The sequence below is a fragment of the Aristolochia californica genome, unplaced genomic scaffold (assembly GCF_029961685.1).
Source record: "Aristolochia californica isolate CCGP_79_NKW_82.1479 unplaced genomic scaffold, dmAriCali1.0.hap1 SCAF_1, whole genome shotgun sequence".
Classification (NCBI taxonomy): Eukaryota; Viridiplantae; Streptophyta; class Magnoliopsida; order Piperales; family Aristolochiaceae; genus Aristolochia; species Aristolochia californica.
In genome coordinates this window covers 55770804-55783878 of record NW_027181770.1, presented here as the reverse complement: position 1 = coordinate 55783878, position 13075 = coordinate 55770804, and the positions used below count along the sequence as shown (strand labels likewise).

The window sequence follows — 13075 nt, the reverse complement described above, 5'->3', positions numbered from 1 at the left end:
TTGAACTTTGGGGCATCATGGGGACCATCTATTCTTTTTTCTCTTTTGAGATCCAAGTGGCTAAGCATCAATTTAATATCAAAGTAAGAAGAGTATTAAAAGCACTATAAAATTTGAGCATCCAATCTCGATACGACAAGCGATCACTCCGTAACCACGTTTTCCATGTCACTAAGTACCGAATTTGTTCGTGATTATATTAAGAACTTCCTTTGAACACCACATGTTTTCACAACCTAAGTGTTATGGTTAGAGGAGAGTTAGTAGAAAGAGTGGTTTTAGATTGGGGGAGGGATTTGTTGGTAAGAGCTGATTAGGAAACATGTCTGTGTCAAGGGGCCTGGTAAGGGAAGGGGGGGTGACATTATCATGTGGGCAAAGGCTGGCAACTTGTGTTGTTAACATATTGGTGGTTGTGTGAATAGAATGGATACCTTATGAGCAGTGGAGAAGGAGATATAGAGCTGTCATGTTCTTGTTTGGAAGGTGAAGGGATAATAAAAGAATAATGTTTTGTTACTTTATATGTCTATGTCTAAACCACAAATTTGTTTGTAAAATATTTTCCAAAACAACAAAAATGATTACTTATTTGAAAAAAAAAAGGATTAATTATCACCCCTGCAAGTAGTTGGTCAAATCTAGGGTTCTTATGAACTTTCAAATCTCTTTCCATTTTGGACTAACCTACTAAAGCTGATTCCACATGATAATTTCTAAAAACACCAGAAAGTTAATATAGAAAATTGGTTTACAGAGCTTACAAATAAGACTCATAGCATCGAATGCCGATTATTGTAACCACAAATACTCTATTTGTAGAACTTACTTGGACAACAGGATCTCGCAGCCAACTTCAGGGATGGACCATGAAGCTCATTGATGTCATGATTAGCAGAAGCCGAAGCAAAGATGTGATGCACCCTTTACTTCAAGGTGGCGAATTTGTCATCTGTCTAAACATATATAGAAAGAGGAATATCAGCCATATATGCCTACACCAATTCTCTCCCTGATGCCTTGGACAAACAGGACATGGAGAGTCACCAGCTGACCTTGTGACACTTGTCTGGATGGCCTGAAAGGAGAAGTGCCAACTCTAGAGGCTTGGGTGGGCTACGTGGGCTATGTTCGGGGATTCAAAAACTTTTTGGGAGGTAGTCTTGGTTGCGGATTTAAGACACGATTCGACAACAGTTATTTGGAGGGAAGCACTTTGCAAATGACCGAGCTCTGATAGTTTCTCAGGTTTTCTCAATTCACCATGAAGAGAAAAAGGAAGAGTTTAACGATAGTAAGCCATGTGTCTTGATGGCTTAAAAGGAGAAGTGCCAAAAGGAGAGACAAGGGTGAGCTGGGTTGAGTGATTCAAAACTCTCTTGGAGGTAGACTTGGTTTCTGATCGAAGCCATGATTCAACAACTGCGAGCAGGTTAGGAGCAATTTTCAATTCGCTGAGCTCTGATAATTTTTCAGCTCTCTTCAATTCTCCATCTTGGATGTATGCAACATCTGTTGCCCAAGTCTCCAAGCCATCAAAGATATGAGTAGCATAAACAATTGTGGCTCCTCTCTGAAGAAAATTAAGCACCTTATTAGTTGCTGCAAGCTGTCGTGAAATAGCTTAATGTTGTCTGGGGGCACATTGATCAATTTACTTACCTGCTGACATTCTTCCTTAAAGAAATCAAGTAGATCCAGTCTTGCTACAACATCCAGATCAACTGTGACCTCGTCAAGCAGCAGCACCTGTATTTCAATGGCTCAGACAATTAGAAATGCATTTGAGGATAAAATCCTAAAAACAGTAAGTGCTGTTCATGGTTGCAACACACATTTGTTCAAGCAGATATATAATAGACCATTGGCAAGGAATACCAACCCCCTGGTTGGATCTGTACATGCAAGCCAACCTTGATAAGGAGGTTGTCCTAACTCATTTATAGAGAATACAAATGGCCTTCTGTACAAACATGTTCACAATATTTGTGTCGAGGTACTTGAGAAATAGCATGCTATTCTTTCTCCCACTTTGTACAGCCTGCATATGTAGAATCAAGATGTACAAGAGCCAGACTGACCAACAGATCAAATAGGGGGAGCTTGAAGAATCCATGCTGCTAAGCACATAAAATATTATCTAAGAGACAAAACTACCTGGAAAGGATGAAGAAGACCCATGCAAATTTGGACCCTGCGTCGCTGGCCGTCAGAAACTTTATGCATCCGCCACTGAAGGTTGATATCAAGGAGTTCAATCAGCTTCTCTCCTAACTGGATCTATCCCTTCCACTATGGTATTGAAAAGAAAAAAAGACAACAGAAACAAAATAAGTCAAAATTATACAAACTTCAATTTCTATTGAACTACTACTAGTGAATAGTAGTGCTGGATTCTGATAGGAAATGAATTAGAATTTTTCCTCCCTCTTTAACTAACTAGCATTACCAAATGGAAGAGCCAGTTATCATGTGCAGCCTCTTGCAATAATAGTTACTTAGTAATTCTGAACTAGATTGCACACATTTCTGTGTTTGTGATTCGATGAACACACTGAGGAATTATATGTATATTAATGATATTACAAACCCTGTGTAGCCACAAGTATACTAAGTCCAGGGCTATGGAGTGTAAACATTGATTAGCACAACTTACCTCCAAAAATCATGTGTTCGGCAGAGAAATCTCCTTGGAGTGGGATTTCGCCCTGCAATTATGTAAAATCAGTGTTATGAAGTGAATGTGATGAATGAAAACAAAAGTTTCTCTCTTCATTGATACACTTTTGTGATTAATTGCAAGTTACTTCCAGAAACAATGTGCAGAAAGTGAAAGGGTAACAAAGGAACAAGGAAGACAGAGCCTCACAGTGGAACCAACACTTTTGCTCCAGGAACCTCCTAGATAGGCAAGGTTGCCACTACAAACAAGAGAAGTGTCATGAAAAGCTGAACTGTTCAGCACTCGAACAACATCTCTACCACCCACCATGTGCTTTCCTGCCATAATCTTCAACAAACTAGTCTTCCCTGCAATGGATATTGTACTTTTAGAAACCTACGACAAAACTCAGGCTTGCTGTAAGAGATGATAACTTTAGATACAAATACCCAATACAAAAAGCTGGCTCCAAGTTCACGGTTTGAGTCAACTAAAATATGGAAAAACATTGACGTAATGAAATTTTCACCAACACATTGAGCTAATTACCAGGATAGAAACAGGAGCAATGACAATGCAATGAGTTTTATATTAGTATAATACATCCCTCTTCCAATTAACCAGTGGATAGGAGTTTGAAAATAATGGCAATTCATTAATAAATCAACTTAAATGCAGATTCTAAAAAAAATTTCCAACGTTCTTTTTGTTGTGCTCCAAACTGATAAGTTACTACATATAAAAGTAGCAGTAATTCAGGTTACATGCCGGACTTCGGATAGGTGACCGACGACGAGGTTAGCAATATGACTTCTTATTCTTGTTATTGGGAGCAACAAAGTTTCTCATTAATCAGGTCATCATCAGGTGAGCGAATGGAAACATTAAGGCTCCAAGATGATCCAGACGACACATTACAGTGTTATGAAAGAGATTCAATCTCCTCACAGAGCGTGATATATGTTCATTAACAATTAGGGGAAAAAGGCAGACCCATATCCACCACCAATATCAGGATACTACCCTTTTTCGTAAAATGAAAAGAAGAAAAAGGTTCAGTTCGTCCCCTGTATCCACATTTAGTGATTTTGCCTCCCCAGATTAAAAAGAAAAGAGAAAATTAGGGTAGGAAAAATTTGCAATCTAAATTCCTTCCAACGGTTATCTTCACTCACCGACGAATATATGCTAGCTCAGTAACAATTTGAAAGCTTAAAAAATGAATCCCATTAGAAGATAAGCGGAAACCAATCAAGTCAGGTCAATGAAATCGAACGAACCGGATCCATTAGCTCCAACAAGAAGGCATCGAGATCCCGGAGAGAAGCTGAGATTGAACTCGGTGAAGAGCGGGGGTTGGCCCTCGTAAGAGAACTGTAGACCACATACTTGAATGCTGGCGTCTCTGTTCGGAACCTCGTGTTCTTCCTTCGTCTGATCGACTCCTTTCCCCATTATTTCCCTCCAAAAGCCTCACCGGCCTCTCTGCATTTCTCTGTGGTTTTAAACTTCCGTGGACAGAAGCACCTAACATTTCACATTACACCTACCATCTTCGTTACGTCCGCAATGATTGTTTCTACTAAAAGGTTGGCCATAATTTGGGCATAATTTCGGTAAACCCGACCCTGATCCTTGATCATTAAACCCGAACCCAAAAAACCCGAATCATGAATCTCGACCCTAACCTGATCACCTTCACTACAACCCTGTTCCCACCCTATTCTCGTAAACTCGACTTAAACTCGACCCAACCTGTTTTATATCCTTCTCTCGTTTGCGAGTTAGGTTCAAGTCCGGTTTAGAAAAACCCATCCCCAATCCACATCGTGAAATAAAAAATTTGAATCCAATTTTTTTCTTTCTCAATTTGGGTTGAATTTTCCATAAAACCCGACCCGATATCCACTCCTATGTACTCCATTTTTCCACAAAAAGGGACATTGATTTTAAGGAGGAGGAGAATGGAGTGATGCTCACTTGATGAGGTTGTGGAAGAAAGACTGCTTATTTCAATGAAAGAAAGGGTCTCCTCTCTTGATATTTCAAACCAAGTGTAATTTCAATTTTTAAAAAAAAAAAAACAATTAACCCTGACCATCACAAGGTTGTTGGGGGAAGACTTTGGAGGAAGATGATTATGATTTTAAAAAGTTTAGTTTGAAACAAATTTATGTCAATTGAATGGCCTACCAATCCAAGAAAAGCTATTAAATACTAATTTGATGATTTAGGCTACATTTGGTGGAGCTTCGTAGGGGAAAAAAAAATTAAAACAAAAAAAGCACTGAAAAAAAAAATGTTTGGATATCTCCAAATTTTCAATAAGTAAAATTTTAAAATATTTTAAAAGCTTTTTTTTGAAAATCTTTGAATCAAGCTTTTTGGACAACCTATCTCGAGTATATGCACGAAGTAATAGTGTTTAAGTTGCCTAATGAAAATACCCTAATATTTTTTCACATAATAAAAAAATTTTGTTGTTCGCACTTTTTAGGGCTTCTAGTTGTTTCACTCGCATATTGTCCTCAACCTTCATTGCTAGAGTGGGTGGAATTTGTGTTTATATTGTTGTCTATTTCAGCCATATAATCATGATCGGACAATCGAGATAGTCGTTGATCATGATCAAACGACTAAGATAGTGTTTTGCATATTTTGCACCAAATGGTTTTTCATATTGGATAAGCCCTCTATATATATGAGTATATTTGTCTAATCTATTTAAAATATACTTTTAAAATAAATTTTTACTAAACCAATTTTTTTGGCTTAACTAAAACATTAATTTTTTATTTATGATTTCCAAACAAGTTTTTTCACATAAAAAGTAATAATAAGTATGGGTGGCAAAATGACTCAACCTGAACCACTTGGGTTTCACACAAGGGGCCAATAGGTCATGGTTTAATTACTCAGTACGAAATGAACTAAATTGACCTGACTAGATAGCTGGTTTTTTTATTATTTTTGCAACTTATAAGTTGTAACAAAATTTTCCAATGATTGTTTTTAAATTTGCAAGTTTAAAAACTTTTAGGTTAAAACCTTATTTTATTTTGACATAGGTAGATTTAACTTAAACTTGGCCCATTGCTACCCCTATTAAGCATATTTTTGCATAATTTGCTGCAAACAAAAAATTTTGCCCAAATTTTTAAGTGGTGAGGTCAATCAAGATTGATCATCTACTGAGCCAAGTTGGTTGCATTTAGATTTGGTTGAGGTTGAACATATCCTCAAATTTCTAATTTTTGGACCACCAAAAATAAATAGTTAAATTTCACTTTTATATCTAAAAAAGGTATTTTATATATTTTACTAAAGTTTAATATAGTTATTAGTTTCTCATATTTCTAAATATAATTTTTTGAAGAAATTATATAAATCTAAATACGGTAATGAAATATTTTACATATAAGGGAATAATTTTTTTCTTATTTATTATATTTAAAAAAAGCATATAATGCAAAAAACAAAAGATTCATACCATTTTCTTAACTTTTTAAAGATACACTAATGGCATGGCCTCATTTTCTATCGTTGTTTCTTCTAGAAATTAACCTAAAATTTATAATCGGTGTGACCTCATATAGGAAAATCTAGAAAAAAGATACTATCTTACATGGTATAACTAAAAATAATTACTTATAAATGTTCATAATATTATATATATTTAACATTTTTGTAGAATTTAGGATCTCATGAAAGGAACTTTAGATCAACAAGGAAGAAGAAGAAGAAGAGTGAAGGAGAGGAGAAGAAGAAGGACGTGGGAGGAGAGAGTTTGGATTAAGGGAGAAGAGGTTTGTGTCAAAGAGAAAATGAGGGCTAGATGAATTTTTGGAAAGAGAGGAAAGTGCTTGAATGCTTTACCTCTTAGTCAATGTCTTTATTTATAGTCTTTACAATGCCCTTAGGGCTACAACTTGATGAAATAAAATACATAAAAAGAACACATATTTACACATTTACGCCATCTTTAAGTAAAGTATCATATTTCACACATATGCAACTCCTTTGACATGTGAGTTTCTTGCCTTGAGCTGGTGGGTTTGAGCCCATCTTCCAACAGTTTTTATTATGCTTGTTTCCTTCTTCTTTTTTTTGCAAATACTTTTTGTTTTATCATGCTCACCACTTGTGAACCTACAAGATTAGCTACCTCAAAAATGTTGCTAATTACGTTCATCCGTATAGTTTGAAATGGTACAACATTTACCAATTATCTTAATTATCTAACAATAATAAATTATTCTTTTTGGCTCTTAAATAAAAGTTTTTTTAAAATAATGAGGTAGGGTGGGTGTAGGTTGGGTTCGAGTTGGAATTTTGACAACCCATCCTTACTATATGAACCTGACCTAAAAATTTTCACGGGTTTTAAAATCGAACCTTTTCCCTTTTCATGTAGATTTTTGTAAGGTAGAGGTTTTATGAGGATGAGCTTCATGTTTTAGGTTAAAGTTATTGTTGTCTTGGTATGATGTGTGCAGTTCCTTCTCTCCTTGATGTCAAAATTAGTCACATTGTTAGGATTTGCCTCATAAAAGAGTAGTATCCGAGTTTCTATTCAATGGTAGTTTGTAAAACATCTAGTAGTACTTCTTCGATTAGTTTTATTTTTAGCACTTCAGAGTAATGGTCACATGTTCATTACTCATGAGCCTTTTGTGATATGCCTGTTCTAAAGAATCGAAGGATGTACACGTGTTTTTGCTCCTTAGGAGTACGTCTAACCAGAGTCGATGAGTATGACCTTCTTCTTGAGCTTTGATTTTTTGTTGTCACAAGAAGTTGTGGTGAGTTAAGTAATCAACAAGGAGTTGAGTTATTGTGTCAATGCTTGGTAGATGTCGATCCATCTATTTTTGGTGTATAAGATTTGTTATATGGTTAGGAGTGGTGTTTTTATTCTCATATATATGATTGGGAAGTTGAGTTTCATGAATTTCCAGTTTGAGGGGGAGAAGTAAAAGGCAGAATACAAAGAAACAAGGTATTTTTCAAGAGGTTACAACAAAGTGTTCCAAGAGGTGGTGAAGTTTTTATCAAAGTTGAGCCAAGATTTCCAAGATATACAAGAAGGAGATTGGAAGATACAGATTTTTAGAACAGGACAAGTGCAAGCTGAAAATTTGAGAGGTCATTGCATCATTGAAGATAATAAAGACCCTATTAGAGAAAATTTTATAATTTTTTATTTTTATTTTGATATGTTATATAACACGTTGAAGTTGTAAACTTCAGTTTGAGGAGTGCTAGAAAATATTATTTATATTTACTTCGGCTTCTAGGAAAGTATTTATTTACTAAAAATGATCTCTAAGGGTGTAAAGGAAGTAGGGGTATTTTTATCTTTTACTAGTTTTTTATGTGATAAATAGTAGAGAAGAGGGAACCATAATTAATCTTGAAAAAAAATATGAGAAAGACCATGTAGTATGCCATAAAGTCCAAAAAACAAGTAACTACTGTTCTGATTTAAAGGTGAATAAATCCTATAAGGACAAGAAGAAGAACAAAAAGAAGAAGAAAGTATTAGCATCCACATGATTTGGTGAGGAATCTAACTCAAAGTGAAGATGAAACAAATTTGTGATTCAATAGAATTGAAGATCAATTCTCCAATGGCGAGGGGGAGGTGAATAAATCCGACTTTGATGAATTAACTAGTTTATTGGAGAAGGCATTAGATAGTCTTGAAGTTTAATAAAAAAGAATCTTTTTTAGTTGAAGAAGTGATTGAAAGCCAAATATGGAGAAATTGGAAAATTAAAGGAAGAGAGAAATTGGGAGGAAAATCTTTAAATATTTGAGGCTAACAATTAAGAGAATTTCTTCTTAAAAGGTACTTGTTGCTAGGAGGAGAAATGAGAAAACAACAAAAAGAGGAAAATCAAATGTAGATCTTATGTGATCCAAATGTTTCTTGCAACTATTGAATCAATTTGAGCATTATGTGTATTATTGCAAACTTAAGTTTCCCAACTCCCTTGTTTGGTGTCAAGTTTTGGTTCATAAGAGTGAATTAGATGTATTTGTGGATTTCAAGGCATATTGATAGGTGATCAATAAGTATTTGTAAAAATTGAGGCAATTGAGCCAAATATGGAGATTAAAATGTTGATAAATTTATAAAATTTAAACACGTAAATTTTAACAAGGGTTTTTACATAATTTACTTATCATTAGTTAATTTTCTGATAAGTAAAAACTATCGCACGTTGTGTAGCTAATTTAAATCCTTTCTCAAGAAACTACCCTTTGTGTCATATTTTAGATTCTTTAATTACAAAGTTTTTATACTAAAAACCGAAAATAACTTCCACAAGTTTGATGCTAGACTGTTATAGTTGTTAGAATTGTTAGAATGAACTATTCCTTCGGGACTATTTTTAGTCCTTAGACCATGTCGTCCGGAATGTAAAACAGAAGAATTTTTGTTCCTTTGTAAGGCTATTTGTAAGTCATTTTGATTTTTGAATAAACAATTTTTTCCAACTCTGAAATTCTTGCTTTGTATACGAAATATTCAACATAGACATGATGAAGGTGTATTTGTTAGAATTTCAACTCGCAATAAAGCATATAGAGTTAATAACAAAATGACTTTGAAAGTGAAGGAATCCAATGCTAAGCTTATTTGATTTTTTTTTTTTGCATATTTATCCATGTCTCATGTGTCCTTAATTTTTTAAAAATAATCCTATTATCAAGTGATAAAAAGTAACAAAATCCCATGTCATGCATGTAAAGAATTTGAAGAAGATGAGAAATAATCAAGGAAGTAGGAAAACCTTATCCTTTAGCATCAGAAGTTTGCTACTGTGATTTCATCAGTCAATTCTTCTGTCTATCATTCAATCCATCCTCTCCTCTCGAGTCTCAACACGGACGGCCCTCGACCCCTGCTAGCTTTAAGCCTTTAACGCCCAGAGAAGCGAGTGAAACCACTGAACAGATGACCCCTCTTTCTTATCTCTGCAGAAATGCTATGACTCTCCGCGATGGAGGCTCTCCCGCCGAGATATCGTCTCCAACACCCCTTCCCAAGTTCTCTCTCCACTCCTACCGCAGTGCCCCCATGGAGCCTCGTTGTTGTGTCTGTCTTCCCTTCCTCCCGAATCTCTAATGCGCGGTTCCTCCTCCGCCTTCGTTGTTCCCGACGAACTAATTCATACTGGGAGTCAAATGCAGAAGGAATCGGAGCATCCGGGTTTTGGTTCCGGGAAGAGACTTTCGATGAGGATGAGGACGAGGAAGATGGAGACGTATTCGGACGGAGAGAGAACAGAAAATGGTGGTCCGATGATTCGTCGGAATATGAAGAGGATTCTGATCTTTTTGAGGAGAACCTATGGGATAGAATCTGGATTTTCAAGGTGTGTACTTCTTTATGTTTCGTTTGCAAAAAGTCTGTCTATGCGTGCATATTTTTCTTTTCCTTTTCCTCTTTTTTAATTCTCTTTGCAATTATCACTGTCTTTTTACTATAAGTCAGTGGTCTTGTATGAAATTAACGGAAACAATAGTGTTCTTTGGGAGAAATTTAATCTTTTAGAGCTGAGGAAGATTATCTTCTGATGATACAGAGCATGGCTTTATTCTGTTTTTTCCCTGTTGAAACTGCTTACGCAGTATATGAAGCATTTCCTGTTAAGTCCAAAGTCGAGCTTGGACTGGGCAAAAAGTTGCTTGTTAATGTTAGCTTTTTGAGTTTTTAAAATTTTAGCTGTTATAGCTTGACATCAATTGTTAAAGCCTTCAAATTGGAAAAAAGTTACTTCCTTTGTTGTTCTTTCTTCTCGACTTTATGCTTTTACATGAGCTGAATCTTGTGAGCGAGTTGAGCGGTTGGGTTGAACAATTTTCTGTCAAAACCTACATTATCCAAATGGGCAATGAGAAATGCAGATATCTTTAGTTAGTTCTGTGTTAGAAAAGTGCTTAGTTCTGTAGCTCGGTCCAGGGTTGGGTCTGATGTAAATGCAAATCCATTTCTTTGACTTGTTCATACTTGAAGATACTATCTTATAGGGCCTATAAGCTGAAGAATCTTGATAAGACCTTAATCAGGTCCTTGAAATCTTGAACAAGATTACTAAATAAGTGGATGACACTAAGCAACAGCAGACGAAACACCTCATTCTGTCTTTAAAGTTCAAATGCTGAGAATGATGATCGTTTTATCCTTTCAAGGTCTAGCCTCGATTTCAGAATATGGGCATGTTAAGTTCTTAAGACATTGCTTTATTTTCAGAGTGAAATAACTGTGCACCTCACAAACTACTTGATGTACAGCAGTTTGCATCTGCCCAATTATCTCATTTGACTTGTTCATTCGTGTTGTGTTTGGCTCAGGTTTTGAAATCCTTTGGGTGGATGCTCCCTCCAATTATCATATCAATGCTGCTGGCAGGTGGATCAAAGGCTTTCCTGATGGCTTTGGCACTTCCACTAGGACAATCAGCAATTTCACTTGTGATTGATAAGGTGTGGGGAAAGCCAAGTAGCCCAAAACGAAAGTCAAAGGCCAGGAGGAGGCCTTTCGTTCGTAACATTAGAGAAGACGAAGACGAAGAAAAAATAAAATATGATACTAATGGAAGACACACATATAAGTCGTGGGTGGCCACTGACGATGGTGTGGTTGAGAAGGAAAGTAACCAGAATAGGCCGAGTTTTGGTGGATGGGAAGAGTTGGAAAAGGCTCAAACAAGCAAGAAAGAAGCCAGAAAACGCACAACTCAAACAATTGGTAGCATTTTCCCACCACAGGCAGCGTCTAAGGCCAGGTTGGGTAGACGAGGGAGGTACAGAGATGTGCCATTGTTCCTGAGGTTGTTAATTGCTGTGTTTCCATTTTTGGGCTCATGGACTAAAATATTATAAGGCCATGGCTTAAGTGTCTGCAGCATCAGATGCCACCATGTTGAGATAAACATGGATTATATTGAATAATCTGAGAAGACATCTGGAACTTGTGAACCATAGGTTATACACGGAGTTGATTTGTAAAGACTGTTTCATAGCTCTTACTAGATTTGCTTATTCATATAACCTGGCACAGAAATGAAGAGCTCAATTTGAGTTCTTTCTTGTCTTACACACTTCAACTCTGGAGACATTAGTTACTAGGGAGATTTTAACACTACAGTGAAGTTCTTCAAATCCATTAAGATCACTCAAATTGATTGTTTTGAGAATATTTTTTTCAGTTTGACTCAAAAGCTAGTGTTTCTTGCTTACATGTGTGAATAGGATTAGTCATTCTTCTTCTTTCTAATGAGAAGAAAAAGAAGACATATATCTCTTGACAAATCTTGCAACCTTCTAATATGAAGAAAAGGAAGGCATATATCTCTTGACATATCCTGTTTTAGAAAAGCTATTGAGGGATATTTTGGTCTTGAATATAAGCAAATATTTCTGATATCTACATTATCTTATACAAAATGTTTGATTATCTCGCTAGGCTTAATTTCATGTGATTTGGGAGATATAAGGGTTTAAGTGATTTTATGTACGAAGTGGTATTTTTGTACTTTGCTAAATCTTACTTAATAAATAGAAGAGGGCGTTGAGCTTGACGCCACACGAGACTCAAATTGTGATTTCTTCCTCTCTGTCTTAGTTTCTCTATTTTCTCTCCTCAATCTCACCTTTTTACATGGTAGATCATGATTGAAAATCCGTATTCTCAATCACATATATCCATTGGAGGGCGTGACTTCCAAGTAAGAGGATTCTTCAATCTTTGTGTTTGATTGGTTGGTAAAATTCTGATATTTCTTGTTCTTCTTCTACCATAACCTTAAGATTGATGGTTCTTATTGTCTATTGAGTAGTTTTGAGTCTAATTATTGCCCCATGAAGATTTATTACGCCGAAATTGCCTCTTCTCTAAGCTGTGTGCAACCTTACTGGTGTGCCCTTGCTTGCATCATCTTACAATAGGTTGATGTCAACTCTTATTGGGTCGAATTTGGGACAAATATTTCTTCAATTGCATCTATGGTTGTTGTCTGCCCTTGATTGGATTGCGCACATAAAATTGCCTCTCTAACCCTAATTTTTTTAGGGAGCCCCACATTCTTGGCACATGTACAATTAATTGTGAAGTGAAGTTAGGGTTGAAATGAATATTACTCTATCCTAATGACTAATTCTTGTGAAATTTATACTTTGTCAATAGAAGTTGGTAGTTCTGATGGAAAGGATACTACTGTTATCAGTTAAAAAAAATGAATGGGCAAAACTATCATAATTGGGTTAAGTCTGTCAAAATATATTTGAAAGCCAAAAGAAAGTTTATATGTATTAAAGAAGGTCCTCTTGTGCCTATAAATAATGATTAGAAGGCAGAAGATTGTCATGTTGTGACATGAATTGTAAATAGTGTAAATTCCA

At 35.8% G+C, this 13075-nt stretch overlaps 2 protein-coding genes across 2 annotated transcripts; one reads left to right on the top strand and one right to left on the bottom strand.

Moving 5' to 3' along the window:
• Positions 1–696: 696 nt before the first annotated feature.
• Positions 697–4150, bottom strand: LOC137951745 (ABC transporter I family member 21-like). Its single transcript, XM_068798632.1, is given in 7 exon segments — positions 697–1573; positions 1663–1749; positions 2158–2269; positions 2271–2292; positions 2657–2708; positions 2870–3030; positions 3943–4150. Coding segments are annotated over 7 exon segments (897 nt in total). The 5' UTR covers positions 4118–4150; the 3' UTR covers positions 697–1285.
• A 5463-nt stretch (positions 4151–9613) lies between these two features.
• On the top strand, positions 9614–11920 carry LOC137962014 (uncharacterized). Its single transcript, XM_068808710.1, has 2 exons — positions 9614–10047; positions 11027–11920. Exons 1-2 carry the CDS (start codon positions 9673–9675, stop codon positions 11555–11557), a joined length of 906 nt encoding a protein of 301 aa, XP_068664811.1. The 5' UTR covers positions 9614–9672; the 3' UTR covers positions 11558–11920.
• Positions 11921–13075: the final 1155 nt, after the last annotated feature.